This window comes from Canis lupus, chromosome X (assembly GCF_003254725.2).
Source record: "Canis lupus dingo isolate Sandy chromosome X, ASM325472v2, whole genome shotgun sequence".
Classification (NCBI taxonomy): domain Eukaryota; kingdom Metazoa; phylum Chordata; class Mammalia; order Carnivora; family Canidae; genus Canis; species Canis lupus.
In genome coordinates, this window is record NC_064281.1 from 82,082,770 (window position 1) to 82,107,490 (window position 24,721).

General features: G+C 43.8%; 1 protein-coding gene across 7 annotated transcripts in view; it reads right to left on the reverse strand.

Annotated features, from left to right (window-relative positions):
• The window catches only part of COL4A6 (collagen type IV alpha 6 chain), a 291,168-nt gene that overhangs the window by 54,666 nt on the left and 211,781 nt on the right, over window positions 1–24,721 (reverse strand). For 4 of the 7 annotated variants that reach the window (XM_025431469.3, XM_035712008.2, XM_025431468.3 and 1 more), the window contains 5 exons: window positions 13,226–13,360; window positions 11,939–11,983; window positions 5,203–5,319; window positions 1,930–1,998; window positions 245–280 (listed from right to left, as the gene is read on the reverse strand). In XM_025431469.3, the coding sequence (XP_025287254.1) occupies window positions 245–280; window positions 1,930–1,998; window positions 5,203–5,319; window positions 11,939–11,983; window positions 13,226–13,360 (402 nt within the window). Of the gene's footprint in view, window positions 1–244; window positions 281–1,929; window positions 1,999–3,030; window positions 3,077–5,202; window positions 5,320–11,938; window positions 11,984–13,225; window positions 13,361–24,721 lie in introns of those variants that run through there. The other 3 variants (XM_049107520.1, XM_049107519.1, XM_049107521.1) reach the window with 2 other exon arrangements.

Here is a 24,721-nt window from a genome sequence, read left to right on the forward strand (position 1 = left end):
TGCAGGTCCTCAGGCTAAAGGTTTGAAAGGCTGCCTCCTATGTCACTTGAGGGGGACAGTGGACTCTCTCAGAACTTTCTCACCTGGAAAAATGTCAACAGTGTGACCCATTCTACCTCAACTGTCTGGATTTTCCTTGAGAATGCTTACAAAGGCCTTCAAGCTGCCATAAAGAAAAATGCAAAGGGACCCGCAGTGATGGTCTACAGAACATTGAGACCTCCACACATAAGTAACAACTTACAATTATTCCATCCAGTCCAGGAAGCCCAGGCTCCCCCTGAGAAACAGACAAAGGCAGGACACTGAAGAGATTAATTAAGCCTGTGGTATTATTTCATAGATAACGGACCTACGCTTCATGGGCAGAAAAATGCATTGCTGATGCTTGGGCCTCCTCTGTCAAGGTCTTGTGTTTTACATAATGCATGAATTGGGCATATTCAACCACTTACTTTTTTTCCCCCTTAGAAAAATCCGGACTCCAGAAGACACATATTATAGCCTTGGTTGAACAGGATTTCATATTTTACTTGGAGTAATTAATTTTCACCTTTGCTAGGAACTTATCAATTAGAAACTGCTTCTGTGGGCTGGTGATTCTCCTGCTCTTTTTGGAAGAAAGCAAAGCTACCTTCCCGTGTGCCTTCATCCCCAGAGAATCTGTGCCCATATGTATACAATGCAAATCAGACATTTCAAGGGAGAATCAACAGAGCATACAGTCTCTGATTACATTTTAATTACTTTGCAGCATCTTAAGCCACTGTTGTGAATCTGTAATGTAACCATCTTGTGGAAATTGCTGTGTTCCACTGGGTCCAGGGTCTCTGTGATTTTTGGCAAAGCCACTCAATCAGCATTTGTTATGACAATGGCTATATTTTGACACCTGCTAGTCTTACCCCCATTGGCTTATGGTCAAAAACCAGCTCTCTGCAGCATGGAAGGAGCACTGCCCAGGTTTTAGCTCTTCAGTAAACTGGCTATGTGAGCCTCAGCAAGTTGCATAGACTCAGTGTACCTCAGTTTTTCTATCTGTAAAATGAGCAACATGAAGCTGACAATCATGAGGTCCTTTCCAAATCTACCATTCTATCTTCTGCCGTGGAATCTAAGCCAAGAGCTCAAACCCTGTACCTTCTCCGGTTCTCAGCCACCCGCCCTCATCACTGCCTTCCAAATTGATTCCCAGGGTTCCTGGTTCTGAGCGAACATGGGTGCATCTTTCCTTCAGATGTTGGGCACACAGATTCCCATCTGCTCCAGGGAAATGATGAGCTCACTTCCCACTCTGCAAGGGAATGGGGTCAATCATGTGGCACCAGAGTTTACTGAGGCACCCACAGGATACCAGGTAGCATATACCAAGAGTACAGTCACAAGAATATAGAAGGTTCTTATCAATTCTAGGAAGAGATGAAAGTTTCCAGCCAGCTGTAGAGTTGATGGGCAATTTTTGCAGACATCCAGGGGTCCTGCTAGGGTAATGGGCTGGTGTGCAGGTACAGAAAAGGGCAGGGCCAGGATCCTGGACTGGTGGCCATGTCCAGATGGGCAGAGTCATTACATGGCTTCATACCAAGGTATGCAGACATCAAGGACTACAGAATAGACCAAAGGTATCTGCCTCCAGGAAATGTCTTGGCTTGTCAAAGGAAATTATACCCATGCAAACTGTTTGTTTGCTAATCTGTCTCCTATTTTTGGTCTAGATCCTACAAAACAAATCTCTTTGACAGTATGGTTGCAAACATTTCTGTCAGTGTTGCCACTACAAAAAGCTCTGGATCCCTTTTAAATCTAGCTTGGTCTGCTTCTTAAATAGAGACACAGATGCTAGTTCTGGAAATGTTTTTATTGGAGCCCAATCCCGGGGAACTCAACTTACAGCCAGTCTACTTAGCTGTCTGCCTTAGAGGCTCTTACCTTCATTCCTTTGAAAGTACCTTGGGCAAGGACAGGTTCACCTTTAGAGCCTTTCTGACCAGGAAGCCCCTGAATAAAAGAAGAAATGTTTGTGAAGACATGCACACACACACACACACACACACACACACACACACACACACACACACAGAGTTTTGTTAACAGTATGATCTGATCACATAAAGGAAACAACTGCGAGAGTCTGGAATTATGTGGTTTATTCTATGGCAGGATTGGCTGTGCTAAGGGGCAAAGTATATCCCCCAAACAGGTGCTTTGTCTCAAAGCCTGCTGCCCCAGCCCCCAAGTCAGAAGTCTGTAAAGGGATTAGAAAGTAGAAGACTTGGACTCTATTCAGAATACTGATCTGAACAACTGCATTTAACACATGTCATTCATAAGCCTATATATTGCTCACCTGCTCCACCCCTCACAGGTATGCTGCTGACATCTTATGCCTAGGCTCTGCCTAAGACAGAGGTTAGAGAACTTTATTGTAAAGAGCCAGATAGTAAATTGGACTTTGTGGGCCATATCTGGGCTCTGTCTTATGTCCTTCTTCTCTTCCTCCACACAAACTTTTAAAAATATAAAACCAAGCCACACGTCAAGAGTTACACGGGCCAGTTTGCGGCCCTCCGGTTTTAGAGATATCTACAAAACCATCTCCATCCTCGGTTTCTGCCACAAAACCTACCTCAGCTTCAATGCCTGTCTAAGAGGCTAACGTGGAGAACATGTTAAAAGTACACCAAACCTGACTATCAACCAGACTGTTAAATAACTCTGTAGCAGATGCTGACTAATGTCTGCTAAATGTGATCCTCCTGGGGAAAATCAGTGTCCCTATGCCTAAGGGGAAGTCAGGATTAGTACTGGAGGTAGGACTAAGCTTTGGGGACTGAAGAACAAGGTGGTTCCAGAAGCTCCTTCTTTCCTGTTAGGAAAGGCCATTCTCATGGCCACTCCTTTCATCAAAGAAGCTTGACAGAATATCCACTTGAGATTCAGCAAGGTTAGTAAGGGTTCAGCTTAGTAAAATAAATGCCCAAGTTCCTATTTAGGCTTAAGGGGAGGTGTAGGGACAGGACTAGGTTTTACCCTTGTCTCCTTGGCTGTCAGGGGATGTTTATTATCTCAAGATTTCTTTTCTCCCTCTTGGGGGCAGCATTTCCTTACTTTGCTGGATTTCCATTCTCTTAACACAGATGTGATTTGCTCTCCTCTTCTGTTGCCATGGCACCATTTGGAGGCCTTTGTGACTCAAACAGCTCTTACTATGTTGGTAAGACGTTTCTTCCACCCCCACCCCCACCGCATATTGGTTTGGTCTTTAGATGTCAAGGTCCTTTATGCCCATCTGAGAATCTGAGGCTTGTGCTTTGTCTGTCTCACTTTCCTACACATATACCCATACCCACAACTCAGTCACCGAAGGCAGTGGTGCTGCTCTCCCAATAAAATGTTAATTAAATAACACTTCAATGAATATTGGGTGCATATATCTTTTTGAATTATTGTTTTTGTTTTCTTGGTATAAATACCCAGATATGGAAATAACCTAAGTGTTCATCAATGGATGAATGGATGAAGAAGATGTCACACACACACACACACACACACACACACACACACACTGGAATACTACTCAGCTGTAAAAAAGAATTAAATCTTGCCATTTGCAACAATGTAGATGGAACTTAAGGGCATTATGCTAAATGAAGTAAGTCAGACAGACAGAGACAAATACTATATGATGTCACTTATGTGTGGAATCAAAAGCAAAACCAAAACAAATGAAAAAATCAGACAAAAGAAATCTCAGATACAGAGAACAGATTAGTGGTTGCCAGAGGGGAGACTGGTAAGGGGATGGGTGAAATGGCCAAAGGGGATAGACAGGTACAAACTTCCAGTTACAAAATAAGGAAGTCATGGGGATATCATGTACAGTGTGGTGACTACAGTAAATAATATACTTTTAAAATATTTTATTTTTAAGTAGTCCCTACACCTTAACGTGGGGCTCGAAATTACAATCCTGAGATCAAGAGTTGTGCACTCCACTGATTGAGCTAGCCAGGTGCCCCTAGAGTAAATAATATTTTATTGTGTACCAGAGAGTTATGAAGGAGGAGACCTTGAAGGTTCTCATCATAAGAAAAAAGATTTGTCACTCTGTATGGTGACAGGTGGTAACTAGACTTAGTGTGGTGATCATCTTGCAATGTATACAAACATCAGATCATTATGTTGTACACCTGAAACTAATATAAGGTTAGATGTCAATAATATTTTAATAATAACAAAAAAAGAACATGGTACAGCACTGGAATCAGACGTATTGAAAAAAGCCAATTAATTAATGTAGCTATGGAATCTAATAGTATGATTTCTAGCTAAATATATCACCTCAGTACCCTTAGTAACTTAGATTATTTCAAGTAAGGTTGGTAATGGGCTTGAAGGTATTATTTTTCTCTTTCCAGTCTCTTGTAAAAGAAGCCTTGCAAAAGCATGGTATCTATTACATATCCTTTAGATCAAAATATTTGAGCCCTACCTGGATGAATAGAATTAATGTGGTGACACCAGGATCTAATAAATGTTTTATCAATCCCAGAACCAAGGGTTATGGGGTGAGGTGGGGGGGGAGGGTGGCAAACTATGTCAATGTAGAGTAAGGATTCTCAATTATTTCTCACTATGGATGCTTTAGGACAGATGATTCCTTGATGTTGGGGGGAAGGTGTACTGTGCTAGTAGCATACCCCAAGGTGTGGCAGCCAAAAATGTCACTAGTAACTGCCAAATGTCCTTTGGGGTGGGGAATCAATCTTGGTTAGGAATCACTGGTTTAGACCAAGCTTGCCAAGTCCTTTGGGTCACTATCAGTCCTATGATCCCATGTGATCCTTCCAAGTACTGCATCTTCCAAAGTCATCTGATGTGGGAACACATCAAATAGCCCAAGTGTGTACTTTGCTCTGAACTTTACTAGTCCTTTAACAATTTTGCCAACTTTGAAAGCACCATTTGGAAAAAAAAATTACCCTCTAAGTAGCGGAGCATGTGTACACTTCCTGCAACTGGTATTCTTCTTTAGACTTTTTAATGTTGTTATGCCGTCAGCATAGGCTCCTGCATTGGACAAGGGGCTACAGTGGTTGCCCTACACTGATGCTGAATGAGATGTCCATAAAAGCAGGAAAAGAGCACACTGGGAGGCAAAGAAAGCCATTTGGAAAAATGTACAAAGATCTGGCAACGTACAGGTGGTCCGAGAAGCCCAGGATAGCCATTAGGGCCTGGATATCCAACAGCTCCTTGAGTTCCATTACAACCATCCAGGCCAGGTGGGCCTCTGGGCCCTGGCTGTCCAGGGTGGCCCTGTTCAGAGAGAAAAGAAAAGATCAAGTCAGCCACAGAACTCATAACTATTCTAACAAGCTCCACAATAAGAGAAACCAAGTATGCTGCCCAACTTTGGTTCCTTGTCCATTCCCTTAGCCATATGAGGACTATGTTTTTGTAAGCTTTCCTTCATAGTCAGGTGTATGGAGCTGATGACAGCTTAGTGTTACCCTTCCCCACAAAGGATCAATGCTTTGATAGGACCTGTGCTAAAACCAGAGGGATCAAGCCTGATGAGATGGGAGACACAGAGTGGGGAAATTCATCTTCCCTGGGTACAAAGATGTACTAAGATAGGGCTTTGCTTGCTGATAGCTGAAGTGTTACCACCAGGGAATCACATCAGGCCTTGGGATGGTAGAATAGACTGGAGCCTAGGCAGCCTGGCGTGGCTTTTGGTATTAGAAAACCCTGGGGCCTTTTTATGGCTCTGCCCAGGAAATGCTGCTGGCTTTTGGTCCACAGAACAGAATCAGTTTCCACAGCACCACCTCTCTTAAAAGCTGCTTGGCCAAAAATAAGCAAGTCTTGGAAAAATCATACTTCCAGTCTTATTGAGTCACTATCATGTCTGACTATGGCTCCAGTTAGGGAACTATACTTTTTCCTCTTCTCCATACTTGCTACTGAGGCACTTGTTTTTCCAGGGAATTAGCAATCATTCACATAATTGATCAGAATTCAATGCTTTTCCAGAGTTGAGTTCCCATGGTGCATAGAGTCCACCTTTTTGTAGGGAATAGATCTTTTTAAATCTATCAAAAGTGGGTTATGTGCTGGGTGGGGAGTAAAGAGATGACCTGAAAGACCAGCAGTCTGGACGGGTCAATTAAAGGTAGACTCCTACCCTCCCATTTACACTTTTCAAAGCCAATCATGGATATTTAATAATTTGAGGAAAACAAGCCATGCATTCAAAACTCAACTTTTCAAATTATTAGGGGAAATAAGCTTTGGTTAGATTCTTATTGAGGAAATGCTCCATAGGATTTTGATTCCTTTTTTAAAAAAAAAAAGATTTTATTTATTTATTCATGAGAGACACAGAGAGAGGCAGAGACATAGGCAGAGGGAGAAGCAGGCTCCCTGTGGGGAGCCTGATGCGGGGCTCCATCCCAGGACCCCAGGACCCCAGGATCATGACCTGAGCCAAAGGCAGACGCTCAACCACTGAACCACCCAGGTGCCCTTTGATTCATTTTCATTGTCACTATAGTGGTAGGAGATAGTCTATTGATTCAAGAGTATGAATTTAGACTGCTGGACTCATGGAATACTAAGAATGGAAGAATGGTCAATAAACTTATTTTCACAATACACTTGCTGCAATCTGTGCCTGCCCAGACCCAGGTGATGAATTTTAGCTGCATGGGGGAAACCAAGACAGCTTACTAAGCCATTAACATGTTATTCCTTTTTTTTTTTTAAGATTTTACTTGTTCAAAGAGGGAGAGAGTGAGGCAGAGACATAGGCAGAGGGAGAAGAAGGCTCCATGCAGGAAATCCAATGTGGGACTCAATCCTGGGATTCCAGGATCATGCCCTGAGCCAAAGACAGATGCTCAATCACTGAGCCCCCCAGGTGTCCCAACATGTTATTCCCAAATGAGATGGCCATTCTTGTTTGCCCTGAAGATCTATGATCTACCTTCTCCAGATCCTGTTGCCTTGGGTGGCTGACTTTTATGAACAGTGCCGCCGAGGCTCCCTTTCCCTCTGTCTCCCAGTTGTATTTGGTCACTGGGAGACATAGGCAGAAGATGAAAGAATGGGGGGAGGAGAAAGAGTGCAGACTGTTTATTTCCCACATGCCCTCCCTCCTTGGCCATATTGCTGACAATGGCCACATTGGTCTACAAGTCTTAGCTCTCCTTGAGCAGCAACTACTCCAGGTCTAACAGGGGTCCAGTGTTACCATTCTTTCTTTCCTCTTTGGGCCTAGGGGAGGGCAAAGCTTTGTGTCAGCTGCTTTGCAATCCATTTTAGTTCCCCTGAATCATGCCTACATCCTTGACATATACCATTCATGCCATCCTGTTCAGTTAACCCTTTCAGGTAGAGTGTCTATTCCTGGGATCCTGATCGCCACTTTAAAATATCCCAGCCATCATTCGCTTCAACATGGATAGAACTGGAGGGTATTATGCTGAGTGAAGTAAGTCAAACGGAGAAGGACAAACATTATATGGTTTCATTAATTCGGGGAATATAAAAAATAGTGAAAGGGATTAAAGGGGAAAGGAGAGAAAATGAGTGGGAAATATCAGAGAGGGTGACAGAACATGAGAGACTCTTAACTCTGGGAAATGTTGGAGTAGTGGAAGGGGAAGTGGGTGGGGGGATGGGGTGACTGGGTGACGGGCACTGAGGGGGGCACTTGATGGGATGAGCACTGGGTGTTATGCTATATGTTGGCAAATAGAACTCCAATAAAAAATATACAAAAAAAAAAGATTCAACTTGGAAAAAAATAAAATAAATAAAATAAAATAAAATAAAATATCCCAGCCAAATGTGCTAGGGGTTATCTTGTTCAACTGGGTAACAGAGATGAGTTAAGGCAAGACAACAGGCTGACTCAGTACTAGGGACCTCCTTACTCCTGAGGCCTTGGTTCTGTTTGAAACCCAAACCTCTGCCTGGCTTCTTACCCTCTTGGTACCCACATTTTTTTATTTTTATAAATTTATTTTTTATAAAAGCACATTCATTTGGAGGAATCTGGACACCCTAGTTCGTTTCCCAGAGTTAGGAGTCTTTCATGTTCTGTCTCCCTTTCTGATATTTCCCACTCATTTTTTCTCCTTTCCCCTTTATTCCCTTTCACTATTTTTTATATTCCCCAAATGAATGAGACCATATAATGTTTATCCTCTGATTGACTTATTTCACTCAGCATAATACCCTCCAGTTCCATCCACGTCAAAGCAAATGGGTACCCACATTTTTTTACTTGGATCCCAATCCTGTAGTTTTCTTGCCTGAATTCCTTTTTTTATTTTTTTTTTTTTTTTTTTTTTTTTTTTTTTTTTTTTAAATTTTATTTATTTATGATAGTCACATAGAGAGAGAGAGAGAGGCAGAGACACAGGCAGAGGGAGAAGCAGGCTCCATGCACCGGGAGCCCGATGTGGGATTCGATCCCGGGTCTCCAGGATCGCGCCCTGGGCCAAAGGCAGGCGCCAAACCGCTGCGCCACCCAGGGATCCCCTGAATTCCTTTTTTTAAATAAATAAAATAAAATAAATAAAATCTTTAAAAACAAGTTTATGATTAAAATTAAACAAGGTTAAGCTTTCTATGTAGGAGCTCAATAAACAGGCAGTCTTCTTCTCCCAGGCAAGTCAGCAAGGATAAGCAACTGGCAATTGGGCTGAACTCTAATATTCTATCTATCTATCTATCTATCTATCTATCTATCTATCTATTTATTTTTTAAAAGTTTTTATTTATTCATGAGAGACAGAGAGAGGCAGAGACATAGGCAGAGAGAGAAGCAGGCTCCCTGCAGTGAGCCTGATGTAGGACTCCATCCCAGGACACTGGGATCACGATCTGAGCCAAAGGCATATGCTCAGCCACTGAGCCATCCAGGTGTCCCTCTATCTCCTTTTAATTCTCAGTAGTACCACAGTATTTCTGGCACCTTGCCCCTTCTGGTTTTAGCTAGTGATTTTACCTATGTGTGTGCTAGCTTTCAAAGAGAACATAACTCTTTGAGGGAGGAAACCAGGATTCTGTACAACTGCAAGGCACCGAACATACAGAAAAAGAAGATGCGCTGTAATCTGTAAAAACAGTGTTTCTCAGAAACCAGATTTCAAAGGAAGAATTTCCATTTGGCGAGTGGTATGTATGTGTTCACTTTGAAAGATATATAAATCTGGTGTGTTCATTTACAAGTCGCTAGGAAGGGAAATTTTTGAGATGAACTCCATGAGAAAAGCTAAACATACGTTGCAAAGGACAACTTGCAAACTTCTGCTCCCAACTTGGGTGAACTGGAAATATTTGATAAACATACATTTCTTGTGGGTGCCAACAGCCCCAAGCTGTGATTTCATTAAAAACCGCTGTGATTTCATTAAAAACCGCAATCCTGCCGCCCCGAATCTACATTATTCTCATGTTGAATATCTTGAATGCTTGTCTGTCCATTCTCCCAACTGGTTGCTATGCCCCTTGGTGCACAGAAACTACCCACATGACAGCAAAAATGGAGTTTGGGGACAAAAATCAGTGATGCCTATGTTGGCGATCAGCCGATATTAAGTAGGGCATCAGATTTGTGCAGCCATCCAGTTTAGTAAAGATGGGCTGAGGAAGCTGTTGGTTTTAGCTGCCAGATGTTGAGCAAAATAATGAGTCTGGCTGGGCCAAAGGTCTCTATGTTTTCCCGTGTCTGAAAGAGCCCTGCCAGTCTGACGACTGTTGCTTTTGCGGGCACTAAAGGTTGGAGTCAATCCCTCAAATATTTCTAGTGTTCCTAGTATATGGCGAATTCAGCCCTGGCGTTTCTGAGGCCTCTGAGTGGAGCAGAAGATGTATTCTGTGATTTCAAGAAAGCTAGATAAGACCATCACTACAAGACCACTAATAAATACCATGGGCCATATGTAATAAGGAGCTAGAGTGCATGGAATGGACACCAAGGACTCTTAGGAGATTAGGGATGGAAGGGAGATGTAAGCAGTAAACAGTAGGCGCCCAATAAATATATCTTGAACAACAGGAAGAGAGGGAAGGAATAAGGGAGAAAAATTTCATGGAGTAAGAGAGGCTTGGAGCCTGGAGCTGAAGCAATCAATAGAAGAAAACAGATACAACCTTTGGTCAAGAGAGGGGCCAACAGGGTGGGGACTTCCATTGGGAGCAGCACATTCATTTGGAGGAATCTGGACACCTGTGCCTCATCCTCCCAAGCAATGAAGCCAAGGAGAGAAATGATCAATTCCTACAAGCCCTAGGGCTCTCCTGGCCACAAGCTGGAGGCAGAAGCATCCACCTGGATGCTGGGGCATGTTCCAGTTCAGGATGGGAATCAGCCTCTGTATCATGGGATGTGCTTCCTCCTTCCAGCCCCCATTAAAAAGAGACTACAGGAGGAAGGGCATATTACTGCTGCAAGCTCCAAATCCCCCACTCAGCTCCACAGGAGGAATGGAAGAGGTGCTCTCCGGCTTTCTAGTTTTCCTACCTGCTGGCTCCCGGAAGACATACAATCTGAGTGGAGACTCAAGATGGAGTGCAGATAGGAACAGAGTAAGGGGAAAATGCCAGAGAATGTCATAAAAGGACCCCCAGCCCCATCCATTCATTTCCCTGCTGGCCCATTTTGGGACATTTTGCAGACTCTGCACTTGAATAAAATGCAGAATTCTGATGGCCCATTTGTCGATACATATAACAGATACAAGTAAATGAGACTTCTGTCCTCCAACTCTAAAAATGTATATTAGATCTGGAAAGAAAATGGGTCAGATGATAATTTTTTGAGGGTAGATCCATGTGCTTTTCCTCTATCCCTGGAGTAGAGCGACAGTACCTAGCAGGGGCATGAGAAACACCTACAGATCAGCAAAGAGATTGAAGCCCCCTTCCTTGATTCTGGATGATAATTCGGTATCATGTAAGAAGTTGTTAAGTCGAGGGTTCGCCAAACTGTGCTTAGATATGGTTCAGAAGAAGCCCTTAGAGGTTGTTGGAAGGATAAAAGCAGTCTCTAAGACTTCCCTCAGACAAAGAAACTCTACTCTCTCCTGATCCGTATGCTGAGCTTCCGCACATTGTGTCTTCTCTTAAACAAGACTAAAAACCACTGCTACAAATGAACACAGCCCAGGCTGAAGATTAAATATATAGACACGTGCCAAAAGGCAGAGCTCAACACTGGTAGCAGCAAGTTGCAAATACTGTATTTTAAAGGCTGGCATTTAAAATGTTAATCACGGACTCTCCAGTGGCCAGATGAGTGGGGATACAGGGTAAAACTGGAGAAACCCAGGGGTCAGCCTAGATGAAATGGGAAAAGGAGATGTCTGTAAGCTCCAATTCCTCACTTATCTCCAGCAAAACCAGGTCCTCAGGATAAAAGGAAGGGGCTGTCTCCGCATGATCTTTGGAATAGTCAGTCGCTCTGTAAAAACTAAAGGGACATTCACTGTGAAATGAGATAAGGCTGAAGAGAACAAATTATGGGAATGAAATGTATCAAGATACCACTAAGTATTTTTCTAATTTCATGTATTCTCTTAATATTATTTTTTCCCTTAATTTTCTTAATATGAGTATGCATGCACTGTGATATGTATCTCCACACATCATCCCCAATGAAAGCTCCTTTCAGCCCACAAGACTGTACTTATTGTGCCTAAGATGTTGATGGTCAAGCCTGCACATGGCCCAGCCAGCTAATTTAGTGCCACCTGTAACTAAATTCCTGGGAAAGTATGTGTGACCACTTCTCTTCACACCTCATCATGTGCATCTCAACATTTGACCCGGAAACACACTGGCATGAAACAAGATGTGGTGAAGGCCAAGATGCTTATGCTGTAAAAAACACAACCTAGAAGAAGTATTGAAAAATACTCACCGGAATCCCATTGATGCCGAGAAAGCCAGGCACTCCCATGGGGCCCTAGAAAAAAGAAGTAAGAAGAGGAACATAAGAGACAATTGAATTGATCTCCTCTAGATTCAGTGGGTTCATTCATATGATCCATGACCTAAGTTGCTAAGTGTTGTGTACCTCCCTTGCCACATTGTGTCACCCTACTTCCTACTCCAGGTCCAGATGACTGACTTACCTCTAACCAAGGTCTTAAATGTGTCTGTGTTCTGAAATCAGTTTTAATCTTAAGCAATGTAGTGCAAGACCTAAAACAATGGCTTGATATTACACACTACTTTGACATCTGGGGAAACTGGGAGGGCCTCTAAAGGCCTAGCCACAAGTTCCCCTGTCCACTCTGCCCCCATAAATAAGGTCTCCTAGGCAAGTGGCCATCCTTATCAAACAGCAGGTGCAGTTCCTGCTTATCCCTGAATTGTGGTTTCCAGTTCCCCGATGGCCCACTGAATTATTCAAACAAGCCAACCACATCCTCCCTCAGGAACCAACAGGCACCTTGCCTTTTTGATACTACAAAGTCTGCCTCCCACAGCCCCTTCTGGTTTATTCTGTTCCAGAGTGCAACCCCTCATGTGGCCCTGCATGATGTGTGGTATCCTTCTCCCCTGGGGTGTGAGTATATGTGACTAATAAACCTGCTGTTAATCTCTTCCATCCAGTATCAGGTGTCATGTCTTCTGCCATCCCCAGAACCTTAGGGTGGGAATCCCTCCCTTAACAATAGGTGAATAGGAGGTGATTAAAATCTGCAGGGAACCTAAACTAAGCTGCTAAACCCAGCCAGCTACCATGACATGATCAATCTCCTTTTTTGCATCTCTTTCCCTATCTTTGTGGCCCAGATTGCTCCCAAGCATTCTGAAACCTTGCTTCCCAGTCTCCTTCCTTGGATTCCTGATTTCACTTGCCCATCTGATTGAACTTCTGACCCATGTCCACCTCAAACCCACCTGAAATCCCACCCCAGCAAGCCCACTTATCTAGCAAATAGCCAACGCCTGCACTTGATGGCTGGCTGGCCATGGAGTCTCTCTAGAAATGAGTCAATCCATTAGCCCCATATCACCAAGCCTGTCTCATATTAAGGTTTGTAGGCTGGTACCAAGGTACTCAGGATTAGTATTATTTCCATTAGTTCCATAATAGAACTGGGATTTAGAACCTTTCACCTTCATACCTGTGGTCCATTACCCAAAGAAAAATCAAGCTCTGGTGTTTTTGTTTTTGTTTTTGTTTTGTTTTGTTTACCTTATCTCCTTTTGGTCCATATGGTCCCAGGGGGCCTGGGGAGCCCCTTTCTCCTTTCAACCCTGCTAAACCACTAGGGCCGGCAAATCCTTGAGGACCCGTTGGACCTTGAATTCCGATTGGCCCTGGTTGCCCCTAAGATGGAGAGAAGGAGTGCAATTAGCCAAAAGGGGGATTAACAGTCAACACTTCCTATTTTCCCATGCACAGAGAACACTGTCATCACGTCACTAAATAATTTTAGCTTAGAGACTTGTAAAGCATGCCAAAGTTCCAGGCACAGATCAGAAAAGGCTATTTTCGGGGCTGCTAAGCTTATTTGGATAGAACATATTTTATAAGCACATTTAATAAGATTCACGTGCACCAAGATCCTTCAACTTTGTACTTCTTAGGAGATTAGTTATTCAGGCAGGATAATATTGTCCTCTTCCTAGTTAATGCCAGGCCATCCATCAGATTGTCAAAATAGTGTAGGAACAGAACAGAACACGATGCTGGAGAGCATCGTGACATTTTATAATTCACATTCAAATGGCCAACCCCATACTTGCAGTGAAGTCCAGAAATGGCTATGCCTAAAGAACACTACCTCAGGGGTCCAAAGAGGGGAGAACCCAGAAACCCATGGGCTGACCAACCTGTGAAAGCTCATCTTTGCTGGCAGATACCAGGGCCCCATCGCTATAACTGGAAACAGATGCTTACAGGGACAAGACATGTGGGCACACATACACACACACATGGTTTATTTGTTCCTTCTCTATTTCTCTCCCTCTCCCTTCAACCCACCATCTGTAGAGTGTTGAATGTGTAAAATTCAAGAAGCCTGAGAATATCCATTAAGTATCAATTATGATAGCAAGAGGGAGCAGCTTGGGGATTTTGAATGTGCTAGTTATAAAGTGTCTGTAACAATTAAGTCTGAGAGTTCAGGCTGACATTTCAAAGCTGACCGAGACAGAGAATTAACCCCAGTGGGTGCAACACAGGCGGGCTAGTCTATCATTTAGAACAAATCCCAGTAGGTACTGAATATTCTTGGCAGAAAAATGAAAAGCATTTTTAATGTGCATTACCTCTCAGAGAACACAACGTCAATACCAGGTAGAAAGCCTGTTTTCATAAACACTTTCTGTTTCCACCTCACGGCCCTTTTACTAACTGTCTGCAATTTCCTACAGATCTGGGAAAAACTCTGAAAAGCCCATTAGATATGCCCTTTAATATTCACCTTCAAGGGTTACTTTTTAAAAGCTGCAAACAGGACAGATGCTTTACATAGTGGGTAGAGTCAAGTAGGGGAGATGTAAATGGTCACCTGCTGTGCGGGGGGGCGGGAGTAAAAGTTCCAGCGTCAATTAGGCCCACGAAGACAAGGACTCATTATGCAAAGAAGTACAGAGATGCTCTTCCCAAGGAGATGCAATTTTTTGGGGGCACCATCTACCACTCAACCTTCTCCATCACCCAGCATATGGCCTATAAAGGGTGCTGGGCTGCAGGCTACTTAATGGGCTTATTTCTGGCATGACAGGGTGAGACCATGAACTTTTACTTTTTATGCTCTTAGCTCCCATTGGAATTTTGTTTATAATGATTCTGTTATTTATTACTCTTGTAGGTTTTTACTGTACAAAACGAAACAAAATAAAATGAAAATGAAAATGAAAAAGATTTTTTAAAAATGCCAGGGTGTTGAGGATTAATGAAGCAGTCTCCAATGGGCCTAGCTTTCAAGACTAATGTACACAAAACTAGAGCAAACAGCATAAGTCCAGAATAGAGCCTAAGTGATGCAAGAACACAAAGAAAGGGTTGGCCATGGAGCATTGGGAAATGCTTACATTCTGCCCACGGCTGGGGTGGGGAGGGTCATGGCCCCCCACTGGAAAGGCTGAGTGGGCTCCAACTGAGGCAGGCCTGGAAAGCAAGGAAGGAAATTCGAAGACTTGGTAGAGTAGCACATAGCAAACCCTCAGAGGTTTGGGGACAGGGGACTGATGGGAGGAAAGCAGCCTTGCAGGGCTGAAACTCATCAATGAGCATTCAGGAGAACATGTGTGTGTCAGCATGAGGCCAGGGCAGCCTGCCTGAGGCTGAAACAAGGGAGATAGATAAGAACCGGCTGTTGCGGGAGGAGGAGACTGGTTAGTGGGAGGATAAGGGGGCAAGCTGGGCTTACTAAGGCCATGTTATTACTAGCAGAGAGGATGCAGGCAGGGCACTGAATGCTTGACCCAAATCTGAGCCCTACCCAAAGCTTTCCCACATCAAGGGATGGGAGGTAGGGAGCATGATAAAGCACTGAACTGAGAGAGATTTTGGTATGGCCCAATTCCCATCTTGCTCACATCACTAGAGCCGGAGCAGTGCCTGGCATGGGCACATGGGCTGGCACACTCTAACACTGGTCTCTTGCCTCTGTGAGCACATGCTCAGCCAGAGTAACCCAGGAGAGGTAGGAGTGCAGTGATTCTAGGGCTGGATTTAACAGGAAATCTGATTACATCCAGAAAAGGCAGGATTCCCTGGCCCACTCCCTTCCTCTTGGCTGGCTAGCCATGCTGAATTTGCCATGAGGAGCTTAAAGTGAGTCTTGTCAAGAACACATGGATTCTTTGGATTCAAATTTTTTTCCAAAGGGGCTTCTGAAATAGCAGCCCTTGGGGGAATCCATACCTCTGAGGTACAGCCTCTGGGCTGGCCCCAGCTAGAAACCTCTCAGACCCCACCCAAGGGCCAGAAGGGGAGTCCTGGAGGATGTCTCGAGGCCTCTGAGGTACTACTGGCCTAGAATCACCTCCTCACTGTGGTGCCAGGCCCTTCTGGGGCCAGCAGCCATGGGATACGAGACAAGGAATCTTCCTACCCACCCTGGTCCTGCCGAACGGTGGCGCAGAGCACAAGAAACGGATGAGGATGGCAAAGAAAAGAAACAAGAGATGCATTTTTCTGTGGGTTGCTTTGTCAGCCATCTCTCAATATGCTTACTCTGTGCTTCCAGCTGTATGTCCTTTTTTGGCTCATCTTCGGAGCACAGGGTTTCTTTCGCTATGTCCACTCTACTACTGAAGCTTAAGACTAAATCAATGATAAGGGACTCCTGAGTGGCTCAGTGGTTGAGCATCTGCCTTTGGCTCAGGTCATGATCCTGGGGTACTGGGATCGAGTCTCACATCTGCTCCCCGTGGGGAGTCTGCTTCTCCCTCTGCCTATGTCTATACATCTCTCTCTATGTCTCTCATGAATAAATAAATAAAATCTTTAAAAAAATAAAAATAAATCAATGATGAGCTGCCCCCCTTTTTTTTTGTCCTCCAAAGAAGCTATAGGTGGCACTTTTCATACTGGCCAGCAGAGGTCAGTGTGAGAACACAGTGGCTGCAGATAAGCCTGTGGGTGGGTGGGCCTCGCTCACTCCAAATAAAAAGAAATCAAACCGGTGTCAGAGAAGTCACAGAATGTTCGAGCAGAAAAGGCCCTTGGAGACCATTTCATCTAGGTTCTGTTTTATACATGGGGGAGAAAAGAGGCCGAGAGAAGGGGTAGGACTTGTTCGGGTCACATAGCTAGTGAGGAAAACAGCATGGGACTCAAACCAGACTGCCTGCTGCCAGCATGTGGCTCTTTCCCTGTTTGCCAGCAGCAGATGTCCTAGGGGGTCCTTGAGGCTGCCCCCCTTACCCCGGACCCGCCCCTGGGACTGTCCGCATCAGTAGGCTATGGCGGCCAGATGCTCACACATCATTTCGCTCTTCCTAACTCTGATAATTTCATAGAACCAATCTGAGACACCATCACTGTTTGGACTGCTTGCAGAATTTCAATGGGCTTGGACCAATGCCCTGCCCTGATACATGTCATTTATTTTGGCAAATAGACCCAGACAGGGCAGAAGGGACTCCTCCAAGTCTTTCCAACAAGCTCTCCTGCCTCCATCTGCTAGAGATTTTAAATACGCACAGCAGGGTCTAATCGTCAAGAGACTGATCTGGGACTTGTGTCTGAGGCCTGGAACTGCAGTGCCTGCCTGAAGCCTGGGCTGGCTGCCTCCCGCTGACCACAGTGCATGGAGGTTTAGTATGCAGTTTCAGGTCACCTCAAATCAGATCACACCCACAGCTCCAGCCACATAACTGGGGTATCAGGCCCAGAAATGGGTCCAGTATAAAAGACAGCAGTCCTTCCTTATTCATGGCTATATGTTTCACCGTGACCTCCGGTGGTTTCCTGAAACTGCAGATACACCAAACCCCTATGTGTGTGTGTGTGTGTGTGTGTACATATCTTTTTTTTCTTTTTCCCTGTACATATATACATACATACCCAGGATCAAATTTAGTTTGTAAACTAGGCACAAACAAGATTTACAATAATAAAATAGAATAATCAGTAGCAATTTATTGTCATAGAAGTTCTGTGAAGGTGGTCTCTCTTTCTCTCTCTCTCTCAAAATACCTTACTGTCCTATACTCACCCTTCTTGTGATGATATAAGATGGTAAAATGCCTATATGTTGAGATGAAGTGAGGGGATCAATGTAGGCTCTGTGATGTGGCATTAGGGCTACTAGTGACCTTATGACCACAGGTCAGAAGGAGGACTGTATGCTTCAGGGCCATGGTTGACCACAGGTAACTGAAACCATGGAAAGCAAAACCATGGATGGGGAAACTCGTGTAGTACACCTGCACAGAAATAGCATCTAAGACTCTTAAAAGCACCCACCTCAGACTAGGTACAATTGTGAGATGGAGAGGGGACTAGCTTTTCCATATTAGGTCCCTTTCCATCTTCATAGCCCTCCTTGAAATTTCCAATGTCCTTCTCCCATAAAATTAAAATTTATGGGTATGGAAGAATCTGAAACTCATTCTCACTGAGGCATAAATGACTGACAACAACTCAGAGGTTTACTTCTCCCCAAGGGAATTTGTATTTTAATGGAGAGCAAAGCATTAAGCTAGGGGATGCAAATGATGTCTATGAAGCAGAAGGGAAAAAGGGAGTGTGTACAGGCTTCCCTAAGGATCCAACCATAGAGCAGGAGGTGATGTGGTGCTGTTACCTGGTATCATGGTGCTGGGTCTGGAATCAGATCTGGAGTCAAATCTCCTTACTGCCATTTAAGAACTAGGTGATCTTGGACAAGTGACTTCACCACTAAGTTTCCAGAGCTCTGAGAGATAGTCGCTCCTGTGTAGAGTTATTGTAAGCATTTAAGTGGGTTAATGAATGTAAACACCCTGGCAGGTAGCTTGAAAGCAGCAGTTCCCTTTCCTCATTAGGTATCATTTACGGTAAAATGGAGAAGTTATGATTGAGTGCTTTTAATGTTCCTTCTCTTAAGTTAGAGTGGGAGATGCACACATAGCATTGAGAAACTCTCTTTGGGGCAGTGGTGTGTGCCCAGGAATGAATGAGCATATATGCTAGCACCCCACATCTGTGAGAGCATTCTCCCCCCCCTTATTTAGAGTTTGTGTCCTGGCTCTTCTGGGCACTCAGCTCTTTAGTGTCTGCTCATCGTCCTAAAGGAATTTTCTCTACACGCTAATGACTCCCCAATCTGAAACTCCAGCCCTGCTTTCTCTTCTCAGTGTGCCAGATCCTTATAACTAATGGCTTACTGGGACTCTCCACCTGGATATTCCATCCCAAACTCAGCATGACCAAAGCTGAACTCATCATCTTCTTCTCAACCCCATTCCCTAAACCAGCTCCTTCCTCTGGAGTCAATGGAACTAACTCCACAAATGACAGTCAATCCACAAAGTTGACCAAAGCAGAAACCGAAGAGTTCTCCATGACTTCTCTTTCATCATCTTTCACATCCAATCCGCCAGCAAGGACTGTCAATTCCACCTCCAAAAATACAACTTAAACTTGTCCATTTCTCTCTATTCCCATGGTTTTCATCCAGGTCTTCCTCATGTCTCCCCTATAGTATTGTCACAAATAAGCAATCTAGCCCATTCTGTGGGGGTTGGAGCAATTATGGAGGGCTCCCTAGAGGATCTGTTATCTGGTCTCCCAACTGGTCTTCCATCCTCCAATCTTTCTTTACTTTCTCTTAGCATCCTGCCACAGGGCCTTTGTATATGTTTCTGCTCTCCTGGTTAGCTCCTATTTATCATTCAGGCTCTAATAAAGATACTAGCTCGTCCAGGGGCACCTGAGTGGCTTATTTGGTTAAGTGTCTGACTCTTGATGTCAGCTCAGGTTATGATCTAAGGGTCATGAGATTGATCCCTTCATTGAGCCCTGCATCAGGTCTCATGCTGGTTATGGAGCCTGCTTAAGATTCTCTCTCTCCCTCTACCCCTCACCTCCTCTTGCTCACCACTTGCACATGCTCTCTCTGTCTAAAAAAATAAAAAATAAAAAATAAAAAATGTAAAAGATAACAGATCCTCTAGGGAGCCCTCCATAATTGCTCCAACCCCCACAGAATGGGCTAGATTGCTTATTTGTGTCTATACCCCACAGCAGATTAGTTCCTTAAGGACGAGTCCTGTGTCTTATTCCCCACTGAATCACCTGTGCTAAGTACAGTGCCTAGTACACAGTGGGAGCTCAGTAAATGCTGAATGAATGGAGAGATGAATGAATGAGTAAGTGAATGAATGAATATGCACCCTGAGAAGCCAGCAATAGCTTTGTCGGAAGTCCAGATAGCCGCACCAGAGTGCAATTAAGAACCATCTCATCACAAAACCACAGAAAAGAGAGCTGCACAAGACTTAGGAACTCATCCAGTTCAGAATGGAGAAGCTGATGCCCAGAAAGGGAACGGAATTTAACCAAAGTCCATACAGTATCAACTCTACACATGAAGGGAGTGGATGGGGCAGGAAGACCAGAGACACAGAAACCAGTGAGGAATCTGTGACCTCCTGGAGAGAAATAACAGTGACTTGGACTAGGTTCATGGTAGTGAAGACAGGGAGAAGAGAGATTTCAGAGAGATTTCAGAGGGTAAGAACAATGAAACATAATACTAGGTTGGAATTGGTGGGTTTGACAGAGGGAGGTGTGAAGGATGACCCCTAGGTTTCTTGATTGGGCAACTGAATGGATCTCATCACTGACATAAGGAAGCCTGGGGGAAGAAGAGTCTAGGGTGGAAGAGGAGGAGTCCACCTTTGCAGAAGTGGGGATTAAGATACCTAGGGACCATTTAGAGAGATATTCTATACCTGTTACTCACACCAGACCAAGGTCTGAGAGGGCAGGGAGTTCAGTTGACACTTTTACCATGATATCTCTAGATATGGCATGTCTGGTATGCAGTAGACACTCAAAATAGAATTGTGGGGAAAAGGAGTAACCGTGGAATGAATGAAAACACAGAATTAAATGTGCACTTGGGAATCTTTGAGAAGGCCACCTCCAAGTCTCATTAGCTAGGAGAACAATTATACTAAAAGACTTATTTGCTATCCTGAAAAAGCCCTGTGTGGCCTTTGGGGAAAATGAAGCAGAGTTCCCTGACCTCCAGCCTAGGAACTAGGTGGCTTGAATTCTACACTTTGTCCTTATTCCAACTCGAATTCCCATCTTACCCATAGTGCAGGGGCAGAGGAAATGCAAGAACTTTTGAGACTCTGGCCTAAGTAGCTGGAGTCTGTCTCCTAGCCATGAAATGTGTGGTAAGAGAGACACTAATGATAACACCCAGAAGGGCAAAATACTTAAGACACATCAGGATACTTTTCCTCTCGCCCTTCCTTTGGAAGATCACAATACATCTGGGTAGTAGGCTAAGGGCATCATGCTGCAAAGCAGTTAGCTAACTGGGCTTGCTAATGTCATACAGTTGGTCAGTCGTAGAGCTGGTATCAGGGCCTCCAAATCAACTCTGTGCTCCTTCTGTTGGAACATATGAAGACATCCATCTATAGAGCCCTACATTCCACTCTGCTAGTAATAGCACTAATGGGCTAGCATTGGCTGTATAAGTAAATTAAAAGAGAAAGAACACCAGTAGGGGAAAAATAGGTCTAGGGTATGTCAAAGACTCATATCATACAGATAGACCAATTTTGTGGCCAAGGAAGCCCTGATTCAGCTTGATAATGAGAGCATCATCTACAGTTTGCCAGTATGGGCAGTGACCCTCCCCATCTAAATACATACATACATACATACATACATACATAAATGGTGATCAGTGTCTAGCAAAGTATGAAACCTCCCCAAATTGTTAACGTCTGCCACAGCTAAGAAGCAGCATCCGAGGCTTGCCCTCAACAGCCAAATGAAAACACATTTATTTTCCAGTTCTTAAGCTATAAACAGTGTTTGAAGCAGCCAGCCCAGGCATGAAGACATGCATCTACACGTTTTGTTTGCAAAGACACACACATCCATTCCAGTGGCTATTGTGAGCATGTTGAAATTTTTGGAAAGACACCTCCCAGAGTGATAAAGTTAACTCTTGCTAGGCAACACTCTGCATCCTTCCCTTCCACTTGTTCATTCACGTTTCTCTTCTATTTTTTTTAATTAAAAAATTTTAAGTAGACTCCATACCCAATGTGGGCCTTGAACTCATGACTCTGCTATCAAGAGTCACAAGTTCTACCAACTGAGCAAGCCAGACACCCCTAATATGTCCCTTCTAACATAATAATGGCCTTCTTTCTACCAAGCACTTACAAAATCCCATCTCCTCTAATCCATCTCTTTAAATCCTCTAACATCCCTAACAGGTAGGTTTTGGACTCATTTTATAGGTGAGGAAATTGAAATCCAAATACAGAGAGGATAAAAAACCTGCTTGAGGTCACACATCCAGCAACTGGTGAAGCTCATCTTGGTGATACAAAAGTCTCTGCTTCTTCTACCAAGCTGCATTGTTTCTCTGTCTTGGACAATGCTCTGAATGTAGAATCCCAAACCCACTTGAAAAGGGGCAGTGAAAGCTACTCTGGGTGGCAGATACAGGAATTTTCATTGATAGCAAAACAACTGATCTCAATTTGCCCAATCTTTTCATGGGAATAGGTAATATTTAATAGAAATTCACTTAATGGAATTAATAAAGTCATAGAAGGCACTTAAAGGAATGGCACTCCCAGAACTTAAAGAAAAAGGAAGATTTCTTTTTGTTTAATTTCTTCTCTCCTCTTCCCCCCTCCTCCCCTTCCTCCCCTCTTCCCTTCTGCTCTCCTCCTCTCCCTCCCCTCCTCCCTTCCCCCTCCTCCTCTCCTATCCTCTCCTCCTTCCTCTCCCCCTCCTCTACTTCCTCCTCCTCCTTTAATTGTTCCACAGTTAAAATATACTAGGCTCTTGCAGATGAATTCTGATGTGCTATGAGTCCCTAATGCCAGCATATTAAATTAGGAGCAGAAAAGGGAATATAGGCATAGGATACTAATTTGATGATCATTGTGCTGAGCAGAAATTGGAGAATTTTGTCTTTAAATGTGTTATAATTTCCCTTGCCCCTGGGGAATGCCAATAATTGTTAAAATAGGATGAGGCAGAGATGTCTGCTAGATAGAAGCAAGTAAGTTGATGAAGAATTTTCAGGTCTCATAAAACCACATCAGAAACCAGACCAGACTTTCCTTTTGTGCCAATATTGTAATTGGGAAGTACAAGAACCAAAAATAAAACAAACCTATAAATATGACCAATAATAGGCCATAAAAATAAAAACAGGACCACCACTTCTGTAGCCATTACCGACAGTTGAATGAGCCTCTGCACCCCTTTGGATGGTCATGGAGACTACACAAAGAGCCCCAGTGTGCTATAAAGCATGTACTGAGTTTCTGTACTTCATGAGAAAATAAATATGGCTCTTCTTGGGATGAATTTCACCTAAAACCGATAGACGAGTTGGACACACTTGCAATACTTACTTTGCCATAATTTTGTTTCCCTTTTTCAAATTTTGAAGGCATCTTGTGTATGATTGATGGCTTTCTTAAGAAAGCCTTCCAGCATACTTCGATTGATGTTGTCATTGCCTGTCAAAGCCTCTTGTTTAAAGGAGAATCTTAAGACTTAGGTTCTATTCCTTGTTCTCACTTCTAGTTCTATGGTCCTGAGAAAGCCAATTCACCTCTAGGTCTTACTTTTCTCAGCAGCAAAATGAGGACCTTATACACCCCACCTAATTTCCTGGGCTGCCTTGACCATCAGTTGAGACAATGTATGTGAGAGGGGCTGAGGGCTCATTCTAGCAACAAAGCTTTGCTTTTTTGGGGAAAAACTCTAATAACCAAACTCCCAATTTTCAGAAATCCCCATTTGCTAGCTTTATTAGGCAGGAAGCCCTGAGATGAATAAAGGGCTTATGAGGAGGAAGTTTCAGTAGGAACAAAATTGAATGAAATGAGGAACAGAATTTATTTATTTTTTTTTAAATTTTTTTCTTTTATTTATTTATTTATGATAGTCACAGAGAGAGAGAGAGAGAGAGGCAGAGACACAGGCAGAGGGAGAAGCAGGCTCCATGCACCGGGAGCCTGACGTGGGATTCGATCCCTGGTCTCCAGGATCGCGCCCTGGGCCAAAGGCAGGCGCCAAACCGCTGCGCCACCCAGGGATCCCTATTGAGTCTTCTGGATTCTTCCCTTCATCTTTCTTGCTGCCCAGTTGGCACCCTTGGTAACCCCATGAAGTAGATATACCAAGGATAAAGAACTCGAGTCAATCTCCTTGGTCCCCTCGTAGCTCACCAATTTAATAATAATTTGTTGAGTGCTTACTGTGTGTCAGCCATGGTACTACACGTTGGGAACATAGAAAGAAATGTAATATTGACCTTGCCTGGGAGATGTCAGTCTGAGTCAGAAAGATGACTTATGTACACACGAGTATATCATAAGGCAGAGGAAAGCAGGAGGGATGGGATTCTGAACCCAACCAACGAACGTTGATAAGTTGGTCTTAGAAATAGAGGAGGGCCTTTCATTCCTCCCAAGTAGAGAGTGGAGGAGGATGCATTAAAAAAAAGCCCGGGACAAGTTTTGGTAAGTAAGAGGGAAGTGGAGGAAGTCCGTTTCAAATTGACCTCAATTTTCTCAATAAATGTAGGAGGCAAGGTTACATAAGAGTGAGGGTAGTTGAGGTTTGGGATGGCTGGAAAGAGCTGGGAGGAGATGCTATGGGGGACATGGCAGGAAGTCAATTGTTAGAAAAGTGTGAAGGGCTGCCAAGCAGCCCTAGGAGCTCTGCTGACACTAGAGAACATGTTTTTGTGGAGGATGCTTTCCTCAAACAATATTTGGCAGCCCAGGAGCAGGAGCAGGCAAAGTGGGTGGTGGGGTTTTCCAGGGTTGGACTCTGGAACATACATTAGTAGTATTGGGGGTGAAGATGGAGGTGATGGAGAGGATAAATACAAGAGGAGGACACGAGAGCCTTGTTGACATAGCTGATCTTGAGGTCCAGGCTAGAGAGTGATCCAGAAGGGAGCTAGTAATTCCTGATAAACAAATGATTTACTAGAAAAGTTGGCTTTGCTCCAAGTGAGAA